This window comes from Lepidochelys kempii, chromosome 3 (assembly GCF_965140265.1).
Source record: "Lepidochelys kempii isolate rLepKem1 chromosome 3, rLepKem1.hap2, whole genome shotgun sequence".
Lineage (NCBI taxonomy): Eukaryota > Metazoa > Chordata > Testudines > Cheloniidae > Lepidochelys > Lepidochelys kempii.
Window position 1 is genome coordinate 152452388 of NC_133258.1, and position 19395 is coordinate 152471782.

A 19395-nucleotide genomic window follows, 5' to 3' on the forward strand; every position below is an offset into this window, starting at 1 on the left:
AGCATTTAAAGTGTGACACACTTCAATAACTAGGGAGTGACTGACATACAGAGCCTATTTTACATGGCATGTCTAGTCCTGTCTGCAACCTAATCACGTGACTTAATACGTGCAAATTGTTGTTTGCCAGCATAAATTTCCCACTGTGTGTCCTTTTGTTCCATTCAGGCTGCTTCTCCGCTCCGTTACGGCTGCTAGGAATCAAACTGGCTTTAATAGAATTATTTTGCTAATGTTTCAGAATTGTGCCTGATGCTTGTTTCTAAAGGAGTTGAAGAAATAAAAGTGGCACTATGTATTTTCATGAGCATCTGAGAACAGGGGCCATCGCTTCAGTGGAAACAGAGGGCTTAATTCTCCACTCCAGAATACCACTCTTAGTCTCCGGCCTACCTCTGACGTCAGGGGAGTTACACTGGGCTAAATTTGATATAAAAGAGTGCAGAATCAGTCCCTCCCTCTGTGCCCATTTGCTGGATTTGACTGTATAAACAGTTATGGCTGTAATGCCATAGGCTTGTGATAGATACTAAACCAATCGCAAGGGCATTTCCCTGGGTGCATCACACATACAATGTGCCATCTAGTCACGTGCATATGATGGATTCCTTTGCTCTCACAGGGGTATGTGGGTAACAAGCTGCTGTACACTGTAGTAGAACTAAATTTAAAGAATTATAACAAGTAACGTATTGGAAGTGTGACATGTTTTATTTGCTGGTTTCAGAGTAACAGCCCTGTTAGTCTGTATTCGCAAAAAGAAAAGGAGTACTTGTGGCACCTTAGAGACTAACCAATTTATTTGAGCATAAGCATCCGATGAAGTGAGCTGTAGCTCACGAAAGCTTATGCTCAAATAAATTGGTTAGTCTCTAAGGTGCCACACGTCCTCCTTTTCGTTTTATTTGCTGCTTGTGGAATGTCCTTTATCAACCACAGACTCTACTCTTGGACAACACTTTTTTTAATGAAAAATGTAGATAAGAAATTGTTTTAATAGAAATTAAAAAAAAAATGTTGACGAGCTGAATCCACCAGAGCAGGCAGCACTGTGGCCAATAAGCCAGCTGCCATAACTTAAAAGGGTCAGAGAGGTGATCACTGGCAGACCCAGGAATAGAACTCCATTCTCTTGAACCCCTAGACTGTAAAGTCTCTCAGACCCATATGTAAGTGCTGGAACTTCGGGTGCTACTGCACCCCCTGGCTTCAGGTGGCTTCCATCATATACAGGGTTTACAGTTTGGTTCAATGGCTATCAGAACCCCCACTATACAAATTGTTCCAGCACCCTTATCCCCATTTATATGCCATCTCTCTCACACACCTTCTGGTTTCTTCTCTCGCACGCACACCTTCCCTTTTTTCTGTCTATTCAGACACAAACCTCCCTCTGTTCTCATCGCTACCACACACCTCTCACTCTATTCACACACACTCCCTCTATCTACCTTCCTATCTTTATGCAGTTGCTTGGATAACCGAGATCCCCCTCCTGTCACCCTTCATTGCTTCTCGATTGCAGACACCATTGTCTATTTCTGAACATCTACTTCTAGAGCATTTGTTTTGAAGGGAAGGATTTTTTGGTCTCAATGGCTCCTTTATCGCATGCACTGGAATTGAAATATTCATACTTTTAAAACGCTTTTGCAGTATTTTACTCACCTGCCAGGGGGACTGCAAATGCCTTTTTCCTCTTGGGTTCCCTCTTAATCTGCTGTTTGTTACCCACAGTAGAATTTGACCCAAGGCTTCCTGTCTCATAGTGATTTTCACACGGCTTGCACATATGCCAGCTTCACACATTCAGCCTCAAGACAGAGGAGCCATAGAGCTTTCATGTTTTTGCTTTTTTTAACGAGTTGTGCTAGCGTAGGCCCTTGGTGTCAAGGCACCAACATGGGCTGGTTTCTTCAGTCTGCTAACGCCTCTGTGTGTCACACCCGGGGTGAGGGTGCTAAGAGGAAGGAGGAGCAGAGAGCTAGGAAACCCTGGCAGTGGGATGGAAAGGAGAGAGGCGTGTGATCTGGAGCCAAGAGTTGCTATTCCTGATCCTCCAGTGCTGTGAGTTAGAACTGATCCTGTGCACCTCAAAGTTGCACTGGAGGTCCATGTCTCAGGGCAGGAAGCCACAGCTTGGATGGCGTGGAGAGCTGAGTCCTGTGGTGCTGGAATCTAGATGCTCCAGGAATGGGCATTTTAGAAATGCATCAGAAGGTGAGTTGAGAGACAATCCCGTGACCCTGATGACGCAACTGTTTAGTGAACTTAATACATTTGAATGTTCAGTTCAGATTCCCCCAAACACTTAGAATCATAGAATATCAGGGTTGGCAGGGACCTCAGGAGGTCATCTAGTCCAACCCCCTGCTCAAGAGCAGGACCAATCCCCAATTAAATCATCCCAGCCAGGGCTTTGTCAAGCCTGACCTTGACTTATCCAATCTTTGGGCCCAATCCTGATCCCACTAAAGTCAAAGCCAAAATTTCCATTGGAGCTGATTGTTTATGTTAAGGGTATGTCTACACTGGAGCTAGACAGTAGAATTTCCAGCTCAGGTAGACATACCCACACCAGCTCTGATCAAACCCATATGCTAAAAACAGAAGTGTAGCTATGACTGTGCGAGTGGCAGGAGGGGCTAGCCACATGAGTTATGTTCCTAAGGTCTTGACAGGATCATACTCAGGGCAACCAGCCCATCCTGCTTCTCACACTACCACAGGTATACTGCTATTTTTCGTGCACTAGTTGATCAAAACTAACATGGGTATATCAACTCAAGCTGGAAATTATATCTTCCAGTTCACTGTAGATATACCCTGGCAGTGTAAAGGAACTTTAAAGTGCAAGTAAATGTAATTTAAGACGACTTTGTGGTCCAATTTTATGCTGCCAGCATGGTGTAAAGAAGTTTTAGCATAAATGAGAATCCAGCCTAATGGTAGTAGGATTGAGGTTATCTTTGCCAACCCATTTTTCTGAGTCTACCCTGTTTTCCTGGAAATTGCATGAGAACAGGTTTTCTCCCAAGAGTTCTTCTACTTTTTGCTTCCAACCAGGCCAGAAATGTGTCATTTTTGAACATTTCGGGTTCCTTGTCTTACCAAAAGCCAGGAAAGGCAAATGCATGTGATCAATGATGGAAGAAGAGCCATCCCTTGGGACACTTACACATAAACTTGACAAAACACGGAAGGATGTGTTTTCATGTACTATGCTGTGCTTTCAAGATGATTGACTGAATGGAAGGGACAACCCCAGACCCCACCCTATTACCGGGGGCCGCCCAAAGCCCCACCTACCTCCCAAAGAACCCTCAAGACCCCTTATCGTCCCACCACCCCGTTCTCCAGCAACCCTCCTCGCGCCAGTGACCCGTCAGCTGGACGATGTTTTAAATATAAAGGGAAGGGTAAACCCCTTTGAAATCCCTCCTGGCCAGGGGAAAGCTCCTCTCACCTGTAAAGGGTTAAGAAGCTAAAGGTAACCTCGCTGGCACCTGACCAAAATGACCAATGAGGAGACAAGATACTTTCAAAAGCTGGGAGGAGGGAGAGAAACAAAGGGTGTGTGTGCCTGTCTATATGCTGGGTTTTCTGCCGGGGATAGACCAGGAATGGAGTCTTAGAACTTTTAGTAAGTAATCTAGCTAGGTATGTGTTAGATTATGATTTCTTTAAATGGCTGAGAAAAGAATTGTGCTGAATAGAATAACTATTTCTGTCTGTGTATCTTTTTTGTAACTTAAGGTTTTGCCTAGAGGGGTTCTCTATGTTTTTGAATCTAATTACCCTGTAAGATATCTACCATCCTGATTTTACAGGGGAGATTTCTTTATTTCTATTTACTTCTATTTTTATTAAAAGTCTTCTTGTAAGAAACTGAATGCTTTTTCATTGTTCTCAGATCCAAGGGTCTGGGTCTGTAGTCACCGAGGCAAATTGGTGAGGCTTTTTACCAAATCTTGTCCAAGAAGTGGGGTGCAAGGTTTTGGGAAGTATTTTGGGGGGAAAGACGCGTCCAAACAGCTCTTCCCCAGTAACCAGTATTAGTTTGGTGGTGGTAGCGGCCAATCCAAGGACGACGGGTGGAATATTTTGTACCTTGGGGAAGTTTTGACCTAAGCTGGTAAAGATAAGCTTAGGAGGTTTTTCATGCAGGTCCCCACATCTGTACCCTAGAGTTCAGAGTGGGGGAGGAACCTTGACACATGTGATCAATGATGGAAGAAGAGCCATCCCTTGGGACACTTACACATAAACTTGACAAAACACGGAAGGATGTGTTTTCATGTACTATGCTGTGCTTTCAAGATGATTGACTGAATGACCTAACAGCTCTTTGTCACCTTTAACTTCCACAGGTGTGTGAAAATAAGGAAACCAACTGATTCATCCAACTACATACTGACAGCCTTATGTAGCCATTGATAACCATATGCATTAGGTGTTTGTTGCATATGGTAGGACATGAGTTAAAACTAGTTAATCTTGGCTTGCAGTAAGCAACCACATGAAGGACAGACATATTTGAAGCAAAGGTAAATAATTCTGGAGGATCATTGGGTAAAATAACTGAGTCTTAATAAGAGCTGAAAGGACCTGCATAATTTCTTTGACTTTTCACAGAATCACTGTCCCAAACTCTACAGTAGGATATCAATCCAAGAAGCATAAGTTCAGGTTCAGTATTATATTGCCAGATCAACTCTCATTGGATGATTTAACCAGAGGCACTGGGACTATTCCACTACCATCTGCTCGCTTCAGCCTTTTCCAGATTAGCAACACCAGTGTTTATGAAGGGTATGCCTATGCTTTATTTGGAAGCGAGCCTCCCAGGCTGGGGGAACAGTCTCATGTTGGCAGGGTGCAAGCTAGTGTGCTAAAAATAGCAGTGTGGACATTGTGGCTTGGGCTTTCAAGTTTAGGGGGTTGGGTGGGCTTGAGAGCCTGTGCTCCAGCCCAAGTTGCAATGTTCATACTTAGACTTGCACTGGTGGCTTTAAGCTATTGCACTAAAAATCAATCTGCAGACATACCCTGAAGGGGAAACTTAGAAAACTGTGCAAAAATGCAGCATGCAAAATGGTGCCAGTAGCTACCCCAGGCAGAGGGGGTATTTGGATTCTGGGCTTAATTAATGCTTTGCCCAGATGCTAACCAGCACATAGCATTAGAACTGTAACTGGGAGGACATGCAGAGGACAATCCATAGTATGCTAATGTCTAAGAATTAGGACTCCTTGGATGTACACTGTATTGCCTTCACAGTACCTCAGCTTTTTGCTTCTGTCATTTGTCAGATTGGTTTGGGGGCCTCATTCAGCAATACTTTACTCATACTGTTTACCCTGTTACATTTTTCAGAGGCTTATACTTGGCAAGCATAAGGCTGACAATTAGCCTTGCCACTCAGAACTTCCTTTCTCCACTCTGCCACAGGGCAACTCATCTGCCCACGCTTAACCCATCCATTTTATGTTAATTTGTCCTTAACAAAGTATTTTTACCCCAGGCCATGCGTTGCAGCCACTTCCCTTGACAGAGGAGGGCTAGAAAGTACATTCTTTAACGTCCCATCAGTAGCACCCCTTACTGGCCCCCATCCTGTGGTCACTGTAAATAGTCTATAGGGCCAATCTGGGGAGCGAGAGACCCACTCGGGAAATTGAATCCCTGTCTCTCAGGTTGCTATGGAGTACTAACCACTCGGGCAGCATAGATGCCCCAAAGTTTGGGGCCAGTCCTGCTTCCATTGAAGTCAGTGGGAGATGTACCATTGATTCCAATGGGAGCAGGATTTGATCCTTTAGAAGATATTTCACTCCCGGTCCTGATTACTGGGTGTTGTTACTCTGCATATATGAACAACATCCACAACTCACCCCAGAGGTAGCTGAATTTGAGTGATGGATGATTTCTTTGGGATGAAAAATACTGTCCAAATCTAGGACCATCAGTTTAGACCTAAATTCTGCTCCACCCCATACAGAGCTGTCTTCTCACAGTTTATCTCTACAGATCATTTACATCAAAAGTGCATCATCAGGGAGCAGAGGTTATAGCTGATGTGCTTTATGACAGTGAAGTTAATCCTAGCATTCAGGTCATCCTCCCACATCTTGATTTTTCTTGTCTCTCTCCCTGGTTGAGATCCCAGATGACATCCCATATTTGGACCTTAGATAAATTGAGAGGTGTGATCAAGTGTCCACCTGAGAGGAGAACACCCTGGGCTATGCTTGCCCCACCACCCCCAATAAAAGGTGTGATAAGAAATGAGCTTTAGTTACAAAAGCACAACTTTTGTTGTTGTTTTTTATTTTATTATATTTTATTTTTTTTAAAGTAACCCAGTCGAAAAGGGAAATAGGCAGTTTGGAGAAGAAACAGTTACTTTGCTCCCTGTCTGAGTGTAGGTTTTATTCATTGGCATGTTGTGTCACTTGCTAGCTAACAAAGCAAATCTTGGCCCATAGAACCTGTCATGGCACATGGTAGATACATATGCTGCTTCTGAGTCATAAAGCATCAGGCACCCATTCTTGGGCTGTTCCATAGTATTTTTAGACAAGGGAGAAATATATAATTTTAAGAAGCTGAGAGAGTGTTTTTTTTTGATTTTCCCATAAATTGTCCATACATTCATCCAGGGCTTTGGGATTGCATTTGTATTTTGGGATTTGTAATCCCCCCACCCTAATTGTGTCTCCCAATGATTGTGTCTTGTACGATGGGGTTCTGGTCCATGAGTAGGGCTCCTTGGCACTATGGTAATACAAATAAATACGAATACTGTTGCTCACTGAAGGAACAGAAATGGACACCGTGTAGAGTCAAGCACAGGAGTTTATTACACACAGCGCTGGCAGAGTGTCACTTTGCTTATCAGGCTCAGAGACACTGCAGAACAATTGATTACAATAGATTATATATAGGGTGCTCATTGGGCAGAGAGAAGTGACGGGGATGGGATTTCCCCATCCCCTGGATAAGTTCTAGCAGCAAGACAAGATAAGCACAATAAGACAATGGTCTAAAAGATTACATAATGGCTCTGCTCATGGCTCAAATTAACATATTGCTAACGCACAGGTAATTACCCTTAAACTATTTCTATTAAAGTGTATAGGTTAAATCCTAATTTTGGGGTCCAGCGGAAGGAGGTAGCAGCTCTCCCGGTTGACCAACAGGTACATTCCTGGAGATTTAAAGCAAAAAAGCAGTGATTAGTATTTAACAATAACAATTGTTTATAGTTTTACCCTTGCATTTCTGTGAACTGGGATTGGCATACATCTGTGAGGGGAGGGTGTCATTACTCAGGTCAATCCTGTTAGGCCTCTCCCTGAACTCTGCTCTGGCATCTGTACTAGGGAGTTAACTTTGAGGTCCTTCTCAGCATTTTGTGTGTCTATAACTTGCAGTAAGGACACCCAGTTACAGCTCACCATCTGGAGTTATGCTGACTCCGCTCATTGACTTGAAATGCACAAGGTTGTCTGTTTACCCCAGCTTTCTCTTAACCATGTATTGTTCTTGGTTAGCTAGCCCTCATGCCTCAGACCAAACTGTGGACTCCAGGCCTATATGAAAAGTTCTTAACCAAAATTGTAGTTAAGATCTTACACCCACATTAAATGGATTTTGGCTCTTCACTCACGCCCAGTTCGACAAAACACTTACGCACAAGTTTAAAGTGAGGCACATCCTGAAGTGCTTTGCTGAATCAGAGTCTATATGTTTAAAAGGGTGGGGGAGTTTAGCAAAAATTAACTACACTATCCTATTGCATAAAAGCTCGTGTGTTAATTCAAGTCAAGTTGCATTTTTGCCACCCATGCGGACTGAAGTCCTTCTAGATGCCTAATTATGATTACTTTTTTTTAATTACTTACCAAGTACCCTAGATGTGCATGGTGCTTTACAAGATAAATGATGATGAAGTCCCTGCCCTGACAGCCTTGCAATATATGGCTGAAAGTGACTGGTGATTTTGGGTGCCTCAATTCTTGGAGGCCCAACTTGAGATGAATTAAAGGGGTCCGATTTTCAGAAAGCTCTGAGCATCTGCCCTCACAAAATTAAGATGTCTCAAACTGAGGCACCCAAATCACTAATTACTTCTGAAAATCTTAGCCATAGTATGGCCCTAATCTTGCAGTTGGATTTGTGAAGGCACATGGACCTGTCTGAGTGGATCAAATGGAGGACCTGGGTGAAAACAAGAATGGATGGAAGAGATAACAAACACGACGGCCCCTCCGCTGCCATATTTTGAGGCCTAGCAAACACCATTGCATCACAATGTGGGTTTGTGACATCATGGGGACCGTTGCTTCCCCAGATCTAGGGCATGGCTGTACTTGCAGATGTAGAGCGCTTTGAGTTAAACCAGCCTTCGGAGAGCGCAGCAGGGAAAGCTCTGCAGTCTGTCCACACTGATAGCTGCAAGTGCACTGGCATGGCCACATTAGCAGCTCTTGCAACGGCCACAGAGAGCAGTGCATTGTGGTAGCTATCCCAGCATGCAAGTGGCTGCAATGTGCTTTTCAAATGGGGGTGCGGTGGAGCATGACTGAGTGTGTTGTGTGTATGTGGGGGGAGAGAGAGTGGGTTTTTGGGGGGCTGAGAGCATGTCAGTATGCTGTATTGTAAGTTCAGACCGCAGCAGATCCCCCTTTCCCCACGCCTCTCTCTCTCATACACAGCATTCCACAGTAATGGTTGCTTTGTCCCGGAGCAGATAAGCAGCCGGCTGTCAGAAACAGAGCTTTGAAAGGGCATTTCCGCATTCCTACAGCAAGTTCAAAACAACGAGAAGAGTGGCCACTTGACTTAAGAGGATTATGGGACGTTTCCGGAGGCTGATCAAAGCGCAGTAATGCAACACCTCATTCACACTGACGCCTGGGCGTTTCAGCCGAGGTGCACTAAGCATTCTGCTTCTGGTGGAGGTGGATTACCAGGAGCGCTCCAGCTGCAGAGTCCAGGCGCTCTATGTACCTTGCCAGTGTGGATGGGTCGTGAGTTAGGGCGCCCGGGGCTGCTTTAATGCGCTCTAACTCACAAGTGTAGCCAAGCCCCTAGTCAGAGCTTGCCAATGAAATAGAGTTTGTCCTGCTAGGATACACTCAGAGGTTGACAAACCTATGTTTGCTCTGAGTTAAGAGGTCCTCTTTGATTTGTAAAACTATTTCTGCCGTCATCCTCACTGATGTTCTGAATGCTCTGTGTAGATAATGACTTACAAATAAAATATGCTCTTGTTAATAGAATTTCTACAAATGAGCAAAGAGACCTGCAGGAACTATCCTGCATTTTGTTGGTCCAGGAGGAGCCATGGAATTTATAACTAGCTTCATTTACACCTGATTAGTGGCTCGTACCCAGAGTAATAATCATTCTCCACTAACTACCTGCAGCCTCGTGCATGTAAGCAACTCCGACGGGAATGGAACAATGTATTGCTAATATCAGAAGTTCCAACAAATAATTCCATCGCCTGGAAGCCACCGACACTGGCAGGGAAATTGCAAAGGCCGATAAGCCCTTGTCATTATTTTCCTCCTCGTAATAATGTGTCTGGTCAAGCCAGAGGTTCAAGGCAATAAAAGCTGTTTGGAGAGAGTCTTTTAATTCTTGAGAAGTGACACTGTTTCCTAACAAAGCTCAGCGTTGTCAGTGGAAAGGAACGTGCTGATGAGGCTGGCAGTGTTAGTGCCCCATGGGGTCCTCAGAGCTCGGCAGAGCTCCCACTGGTTTGATCTAGTTGCCGTGAAGAGAGAGAGAGAGAGACTGAAAATGAGATGGAAAAAATCCTATACAGACATGAAATAACCATCAGACTGAATTAAAAATGCACAAAGTCTCTCTCACTCACTCACACGCACACACGTTCTCCTCTTCCCCATCCTGCCTCCTTCCCCGTGTCCAAAACCTTTGCACACAATGTTAGCTGCACATGCTGGGAGCTCTTGGATATTTCAGTTTGTTCCATCAATACCTTCCTCGTGATGGAATCCGTTTGAATCTTGCAAGGGGCTCCGGAACACTCCACTCCTACTGCTGTCGCTGGGAGTTGAGGGTGAGTTGCCACCTCTCAGGCTTAGGGCTCTTAGATGGTTGGCTCTTTGGGGCAGGAACTGCCCCACTATATGTTTGTATATTGCCTAGCACAACTTGGAGCCTTCTCAGCTGGCCCATAGACTTTACCACAATACCCACGATAAATAATAATAATGTAAATGTCAAGTTTTTAAGGGTGGTGAAATGGGTTTGGATAAAAGAACTGACCCAAATTCCAAGCCTTTTTTGGACGTTAGAAAAAACGGTCATTAACTTACAGCGTAAGTCTGATTTTTAATAAAGTTCTCTGCCCCTTGATTTGATGTTCCCTGATTTTGCAGCTGGAATGGGAAGAGGCGATCTCAATATACAGCAAGAGAGGATGTTGTTGTTTTGGTATTTGACTCAGTAAAATCTGGGTCGTACTGGACAGTTTGCAAGACAGCTTGCTCTGGAGAGACTTTTAAATTGGTCTTGGCACATGGTTCAGGGAGAAATTCAAGTCAGCCCAACCTAAGGAAGACCCCATGTTCTCAGAAGCCATCCACAGAGGGCAAATGGATGGCGATAACTCCCCAAATGGGGGGAAAAGATGATTAAAACAGCCCTGGACTTTAGAAGCCCAGTTCTGAAATACTAGGAGGAAGAGGGAACCACATACATGTAGAAATAGCCAGTCAAGAAGCACGCACTCTCCAGAGCTCAACCACAAAGTGTGTTGAGATGGAGGAGGTTGGGTTTTCTTCTCCTACTTCCCTGAACTTTGCGCTTGTCATCAGAACCCAAAACTGATCTTCTCCATTCTTATCTACCCCTAAGTCCCATCCTACTCCTAATAGGGATAGAAAATTTCATGTCCATCTCTAAACTAATTTAAGGGGTAGATTTTGACTTTGGGCACAGCCCAGGCCAGTGGGTCGTGCATAAACTACATCACACAAGGAATATCCCTGGGCAGCACTGTACCTCCGAGACACCCTCTGGGTATGTCTGTGCTGCACCTGGGAGTAAGCCTAGTGTGTCCGAGAGCCCAAGCTGCAGCCCCAACTGCAACATCCACTCTGTTATTTTGAGCATACTGACTTGAACCCAGCTAGTGCAAGTCTGTCTTCCTGTGCTGAGAGGCATGCTCTCAGCTGCATATTAGACATACCCTCAGAGACCCAGTGCCTCCACTTCTTCCCCCTTGCTCCAGAGAAGGTACTAATTTACTTCTGGCCTATACCAGCAATAAATTGCAGCCGGCACTCCCACACCCTCAGCTCACCTTCCCTGGCGAGTGAGCGGGTGGTAGGATGGAGCCAAAGCTCCACCCATTCCCGGCCACTTTGTGCCCTGCTGAGTCTTACATGACAAGACACACAGTCTGGGTTGCCTATGTAGGACTGTAAGGGGTAGGGGTTCCTAATCACCCATGTGGGCATGTAGTCTGAGTCAGAATCTAGCCCTGTAGCTCTCTCTTTCTTAGCCATGCAAATGTTAAAAGACAAACACAATAGGGGTCCTGCAACACCATCGCTGAACCAGTGGCATGTGCACTTCTAAAAGCAATTCAGGTCAGATTAGGATCCTAAAGACTGGACCTTTCCCCAAACCTCTTGGGTATGGCTGGAAAACTCATGAAAACCACCTTCCTCATGAGATTTCCAGGACTTCCTGCTTCAGTCCAAGCTGGAAATTACAGTGAGGTTAATTTTTCTCATGGTGCTTGGACATTTTTTTTGCTGTCTTCAGGTAGACCCTAGAAGCACAAAGGTGCCCAGAAGTGAAAAATAATGGGGCAGGAAATAAACCAAATGTTTCCACACTTCAAAAAAGGATTTTAAGGTTTGGTTTTAATTTCTAGGTGGAGGTTCACATGGGTTCTCGTTGGTTGCTCTGAAGGACAACTGACAGTTTGACCCCTTTCTCTCTCATTAGTTGCCATGGATCATTATGTAATCTTCATCTGCAAAGAAAGGGGAATGAAAATGCAGCATGGAAGCCCAAAGCGAACAGCTTCATTATTGCCAGCTGCTAAGGTGTCTGAGAAACCCGCTCGCTCCAGAGGAATGGGCAGTGGGTGTCCAAAGCAGGATGAATCCCCAGGAGCTAATGTGGCTCAAAGAAAGTCACGGACCAACTTATTTCTCTTTGTTGACTGATAAGGCAGTAGCAAGGATAACCTGATAAAAGCCCACTGCTCCAATTGCAGTACAGGAAAGTGATTGTTCACTGTGGCAACATCGTAGGACGTATTTCTTCTCTGCCAGATGACATTTTCTTGTGCATTTTCTCCCCTCTGGCTCCAGGAATAATAAGAAATTCTAATTATCGCATTAAATTCATTTGTCTTTCTGTTTGCCTACTCACACTGGTCTCTGTTGCTCTTACATTTTTTTTTATTACACCAGGAATTTTGATTGCTATGCTAATACTATCTTACATTTAAATACTTAGGACTTTTCATCCTGAAGCATCCCAAACCGCTTGGCATATAAACGAATCACTTCACCTGCCACTGAAAATGCAGTCATCCCTGGAGTGAAATGTAGCAGCTGTTTAGCAGTGCCTTGCATCACCATGCCACAGCTTAGAGAAGGAGAGAAAATACAGTTACAGGGGCTACATTTGGATCTAAAATTTCCACCACTGATTTTTGTGCACTGATAAATTCCCACTGATTGTGTGCAACTGCTTTCGCATTCATTTGTAGTATGTCTTTCTAATGTTCTATATTTTTTTGCTACTGTCCTCGGACTCTTAATATTTTGAATCCAGTAGTATTGTGATCATTAAGTTCAAGTTGTTCTCCTGTTAGGTCCAACGTAACATTTGACCTTGTTGGCTTTTCAACTTGTGTCTGATTTAAGATCCATTACACCACATTCTATCCCTGCATGTTTGTAAGACAATGGAGAATCTGGTGCCAATCAGCTCTTAGGGTGCTAGGTGCAGTACCATAACCTGAAGAGGGCAGAATCAGACCCTATATCCTTTTAATCAGAGATGTTTTCAACAGGTGCTGTTCAGATCCACATTGGGCTGGGGTTTGGGTTCGAAGCTGAATTAGGCCTAGAGTTCAAGTGCCCCAGCAATGAAACGTCATGACCGCTTCTCTTGGAATTTTGCTCCAAGATTGTGTAATGTTACACGCTCTGCTTTTTAGGGAGATTTTGGTCATCTAGTGGTGAAATCTGGTGGGAATGGCCTTTCCTGTGCATTTGAATCAAATGAAAAATGGGCTCTTTCAGCTCGCTGGAGTGGACTCTGAGTCTGGGAGCTTGAAATTGAAACTATCCTCATCAACCTGAAATTGTAAGGGTGGCCTAATTAGACTCCTGGTTTTGGCCCATTGCCATTTTCAGTCTCATATTTTTCTCTGGACAGCGCCTTAGTTAAACTCCTGCCAGGTTCACTACAGCCCCCATGCCCACGCTCCCGTGCCGCAAATAAAATATACAAATGAGGATTTACAATGCAGTAGGGTGCAAAATTGCTCCTAACCTTTTCTCACAGGAAATAAATGAGACTGGAGCTAAACAAAAATTGTATTTGTCATTTGATTAAAACCTTTCCCAGTCCATGTAATCCAAATGACTTTATGAATTACTGTCATCAGGGCTAGGGTTTGGAGGAAAGATTCCCAGAAGTCAGGGAAAAAAAAGAGAGAGAGCGAGGATGAATGGTAAATCTAAAACTTAAAGGGGGGAAAATAGGTTACCATCATCTCCCCACCTGTGGCGTTTACAGAATTAGACAACTGTCTGCAAGGAAATGGGCTGTTCTTATCTACAAATAGCAAATGGCAGTACCTGGGAAAAAGGCCAATCTGCTAACCTCCCCTTTCTGCTTTTTCAGAGTGAATTTAATGTTGGCAAACGGTGCTAAACCGACAGCCCTGGAGACCAAGGTCCTCTGTGTAGCCACAGAACAGGTCCAGAATACACTGTAGCAGTGACAGCTTCCCACAGGCCACCCTGCAAACATGCCTAAACCTTAAGATGGTGGTACCACCTTGGTGCATCAGAGAGGAACTTAGTCTTCTTGGCCCATCCTATCCTTGGTGTCTCTTCTCAAACTGCCAACAAAGGGTAGATGATGGAGACTTCTGATCCACTGGAGGCAACTGGAATTAACTAGCTCCCTTGTTACCACTTTCTGCAGAGGTCATACATCCAATTGGCCACAAAACCTGATTTAGCCAGTTACCCAGAAGTGGCCTTCAGGGTCTGAGTTGAGATGCACAGCCCTGGAGATGCTTACATGAATGAATGGATAACTTCAGTCTCCAATGACTGTCTATGTTTGGAGAGGCATTTCTGTGATGCTTATCATAGTCTGAGCCTTTCATATGTGTTAATCTCTGCAACTCTTCTGGGAGATTGTCTTTCCAGGTGCAGCATATTGACCAATAGGGTCCAATGGAAAGAGCACTGGACTCAGATACAGCAGATTGTGGTTTTAAATCCCAGCTCTGACCCTGTTCTCAGCAGTGATGTTGAGCTTGTCACTTCACCTCTATTTCCCCTCCCATCTTTTGTCTGCCTTGTTTATTTAGGCTGTAAACTCTGCAGAGCAAGCACTGTGTCTCATATGTGTGTGTGTGGTGGTGGCTTGCACAGTGGGGCCTAGAGCTGTTACTGGGATATAAATAATAATCTCATTTTTGAGGTGCACAACGGAGAAAGAAGATGGGGGCTTGCCCAAGGCATGCAGGAAGTTTTGGGCAGGGTCAGGAATAGGACCCAGACTCCCTAACCCTTGTGCACAAAAATATGCTTTATCCTAATCTTGCATCTCTTACCAATGCTAAATACTGTACAAAAAAAAAATTATAACAATCCATACAGCCTTAAACTGGTGAGAAAATATGGAAGCTTAGTGCTATAATCCTCAAGTCATTTGCTTTGGCCTTGATTTGTATGCATTGACATCCTGTCTGTTTGAATTCAGAGCATTTATTTGGTAGAACAGGTTCATTTCTCGCTTTTTCATGCTCTCAAACTGTATGTATAATGACATTTGCATAACAGAGATTTTTCTTTGCTTCCTCTTCTTCCCAAATTCTTTCACTTCTCACAAAATGCTATTTTGCCTCTACACCTACGATTACCTTTCATGTACTGATGTTTATAACTTAAGCACCCATATGGCGGCTACAGAGAACCCTAGCTGGTTTCTAGCCAGGCCTATAGGGTATTGGCTATAAGCCTATTCTACTTAACAAACCCTGTTCTTGATGTGAAATCTAAACCACAGGGTGAATCTTGCTGGGATACCACCAGTCACCTCCTTTTATCCAGCATTTCAGTGCCGTTTAGCTGCTGCTTTAACAGCTAGCAGGAATGAGGTCATTCCTTTTTATTTCCAAGGTTTGATGATGGTTTAAGCCTGCAATTTAGCAAAGGGCTGATACATTTTTTTTCAGTGTATTAGCATTCTTTTATAGAAAGAAAACAAACTGCTCCAAGGAAGAGACTGTGGGTGTGTGGTTGGAGGAGCGGCTCAGGAAACAGAAGCTCTGGGTTCCAATCCTACTGCTGCCACAGACATGCTGTATAAGCTGGGAAGAAGTCACTTAAATGTCTGTGAAGCAGACATCAAAACATTTCCTTCACAGGGTGGTTGTTAGGCTTAATTAGTGCTTATACAGTGCCTTGCGCTCTTGGAATAAAAGGGGCTAGATAAGTCATGTATTTTATTATTTATAATTTACTTTACTTCTAAACCCTCTCCCTCAGGAGAGGCTCTTGGGTTGCCAGGCTAATAAGTAAAAACAGCAATAAACATCTCTTTAAAAAAAGATCCACACCATATAAATGTGGCCAGATTACAAAACAGCTGTGAAAAATAACAGGAAATCTAGGTCATCTTTGATTTTTCCAAAACCGATGTTCTATAACTGCCTGTTACCTGAGACAAAATCATGTCTCCTGATATGTAGTCAGTTGTTTAAAAATGTCCTTGATTATGCTAAAGCTTGATTATGCAAACACCTGTAGGGTTCTGCATGACATTTGGATAATCAAGGTTGTACTGTAAGGAACTGATCCACTGCTCTTATTGGAAGGGCAGTTATTGAATACAATGGGCATTGGATCAAGCCCTAAAAGAACAGCTTAAGTCAGCATTTTCCAAAGTGTGGGTGCACCTCCTCAAGTAGAATCAAGCAGTAGCCAGGGGACGTGGGTACTCTTCACAGATTTTCCCTAAAATCTTAATTTATTTTCAATCCCTCGCCATCATGGTGGCAAAGAAAACCTTGAAAATGTAAAGCATGTGTAACAGATGCAGCAAAGTCTGCCTGAGTCTGCCGAGAAACTGAAACTTGCCCCCATCTAAATTCTCTGCTCCCTGTTTCTAAACATTCAGTAACTCCCTAGTCAAGCAATGCATTTTAACACTCCCCTAACTTATTATCCGATCTGTGTGTTAGACTCATGGGAGTTAAAGTAGATGCTCAGAAAGAAAGGTGATAGATTCCTTAGAAATCCTAGGAACAGGTAAGCAGACAGATATGTAACCAGTGAGCTCTGGTAAAGATTTGTTCTCCTCCAGTCTATCTCCATGCCTGCAGGGCAGTTTTCTTAAGGATGTTGAGCTAATGTTTTTGCCAGTCAAACTTTAAAGCAGAGGCCGCGGCCCACCCACTTAGCATCCAGGGCCGCCCAAATCTGAGCAGAGGTGTCTTGCTGCCACAGCAGCCTGGAGCATCACTCGGGGCGGGCACCTGAGATCCGGGACGGAGCTCTGCGCCCGCCCTTCAGAAAGCTACACTCCGGCAACTCTGCCTTGCCATATTCTGAGCTGCCCCCTGCATGTGCCCAGTTTGGCAGGTGAAGCCTTGCGTCCGGGGGCACCAGAGCTAGGAAGAGGGCCTGGCATCGGGGAGAAGCTGAGCTAGCACAATCTGTTCTTGCCCGTGCACCCGAATCATAGAATCATAGAATATCAGGGTTGGAAGGGACCTCAGGAGGTCATCTAGTCCAACCCCCTGCTCAAAGCAGGACCAATCCCCAACTAAATCATCCCAGCCAGGGCTTTGTCAAGCCTGACCTTAAAAATATCTAAGGAAGGAGATTCCAACACCTCCCTAGGCAACGCATTCCAGTGTTTCACCACCCTCCTAGTGAAAAAGTTTTTCCTAATATCCAACCTAAACCTCCCCCACTGCAACTTGAGACCATTACTCCTTCTTCTGTCCTCTTCCACCACTGAGAATAGTCTAGAACCATCCTCTCTGGAACTACCTCTCAGGTAGTTGAAAGCAGCTATCAAATCCCCCCTCATTCTTCTCTTCTGCAGACTAAACAATCCCAGTTCCCTCAGCCTCTCCTCATAACTCATGTGTTTCAGACCCCTAAGCATTTTTGTTGCCCTTCGCTGGACTCTCTCCAATTTATCCACATCCTTCTTGTAGTGTGGGGCCCAAAACTGGACACAGTACTCCAGATGAGGCCTCACCAATGTCGAATAGAGGGGAACGATCACGTCCCTCGATCTGCTCGCTATGCCCCTACTTATACATCCCAAAATGCCATTGGCCTTCTTGGCAACAAGGGCACACTGCTGGCTCATATCCAGCTTCTCGTCCACTGTCACCCCTAGGTCCTTTTCCGCAGAACTGCTGCCTAGCCATTCGGTCCCTAGTCTGTAGCTGTGCATTGGGTTCTTCCGTCCTAAGTGCAGGACCCTGCACTTATCCTTATTGAACCTCATCAGATTTCTTTTGGCCCAATCCTCCAATTTGCCTAGGTCCCCCTGTATCCTATCCCTGCCCTCCAGTGTATCTACCACTCCTCCCAGTTTAGTATCATCCGCAAATTTGCTGAGAGTGCAATCCACACCATCCTCCAGATCATTTATGAAGATATTGAACAAAACCGGCCCCAGGACCGACCCCTGGGGCACTCCACTTGACACCGGCTGCCAACTAGACATGGAGCCATTGATCACTACCCGTTGAGCCCGACAATCTAGCCAACTTTCTACCCACCTTATAGTGCATTCATCCAGCCCATACTTCCTTAACTTGCTGACAAGAATACTGTGGGAGACCGTGTCAAAAGCTTTGCTAAAGTCAAGATACAATATATCCACTGCTTTCCCTTCATCCACAGAACCAGTAATCTCATCATAAAAGGTGATTAGATTAGTCAGGCATGACCTTCCCTTGGTGAATCCATGCTGACTGTTCCTGATCACTTTCCTCTCATGTAAGTGCTTCAGGATTGATTCTTTGAGGACCTGCTCCATGATTTTTCCAGGGACTGAAGTGAGGCTTACTGGCCTGTAGTTCCCAGGATCCTCCTTCTTCCCTTTTTTAAAGATTGGCACTACATTAGCCTTTTTCCAGTCATCCGGAACTTCCCCCGTTCACCACAAGTTTTCAAAGATAATGGCCAATGGCTCTGCAATCACAGCCGCCAGTTCCTTTAGCACTCTCGGATGCAACTCATCCGGCCCCATGGACTTGTGCACGTCCAGTTTTTCTAAATAGTCCCTAACCACCTCTTTCTCCACAGAGGGCTGGCCATCTCTTCCCCATGTTGTGATGCCCAGCACAGCAGTCTGGGAGCTGACCTTGTTCATGAAGACAGAGGCAAAAAAAGCATTGAGTACATTAGCTTTTTCCACATCCTCCGTCACTAGGTTGCCTCCCTCATTCATTAAGGGGCCCACACTTTCCTTGGCTTTCTTCTTGTTGCCAACATACCTGAAGAAACCCTTCTTGTTACTCTTAACATCTCTTGCTAGCTGCAGCTCCAGGTGCGATTTGGCCCTCCTAATTTCATTCCTACATGCCTGAGCAATATTTTTATACTGTTCCCTGGTCATAAGTCCAACCTTCCACTTCTTGTAAGCTTCTTTTTTATGCTTAAGATCTGCTAGGATTTCACCGTTAAGCCAAGCTGGTCGCCTGCCATACTTACTATTCTTTCGACACATCGGGATGGTTTGTCCCTGTAACCTCAACAGGGATTCCTTGAAATACAGCCAGCTCTCCTGGATTCCTTTCCCCTTCATGTTAGTCCCCCAGGGGATTCTACCCATCCGTTCCCTGAGGGAGTCGAAGTCTGCTTTCCTGAAGTCCAGGGTCTGTATCCTGCTGCTTACCTTTCTTCCATGTGTCAGGATCCTGCACTCAACCAACTCATGGTCACTGCCTCCCAGATTCCCATCCACTTTTGCTTCCCCTACTAATTCTTCCCGGTTTGTGAGCAGCAGGTCAAGAAAAGCTCCCCCCCGGTTGGCTCCTCTAGCACTTGCACCAGGAAATTGTCCCCTACGCTTTCCAAAAACTTCCTGGATTGTCTATGCACCGCTGTATTGCTC

The 19395-nt window shown here is 44.7% G+C and overlaps 1 protein-coding gene across 1 annotated transcript in view; it reads right to left on the reverse strand.

The window, feature by feature from the left end:
• Positions 1–6862: 6862 nt before the first annotated feature.
• LRFN2 (leucine rich repeat and fibronectin type III domain containing 2) overlaps positions 6863–19395 on the reverse strand; it is a 292277-nt gene continuing 279744 nt past the window's right edge. The window contains exon 3 of the mRNA XM_073338583.1: positions 6863–7210. Coding sequence (XP_073194684.1) covers positions 7150–7210 — 61 coding nt within the window. The 3' untranslated portion in view covers positions 6863–7149. The remainder of the gene's footprint in view (positions 7211–19395) is intronic.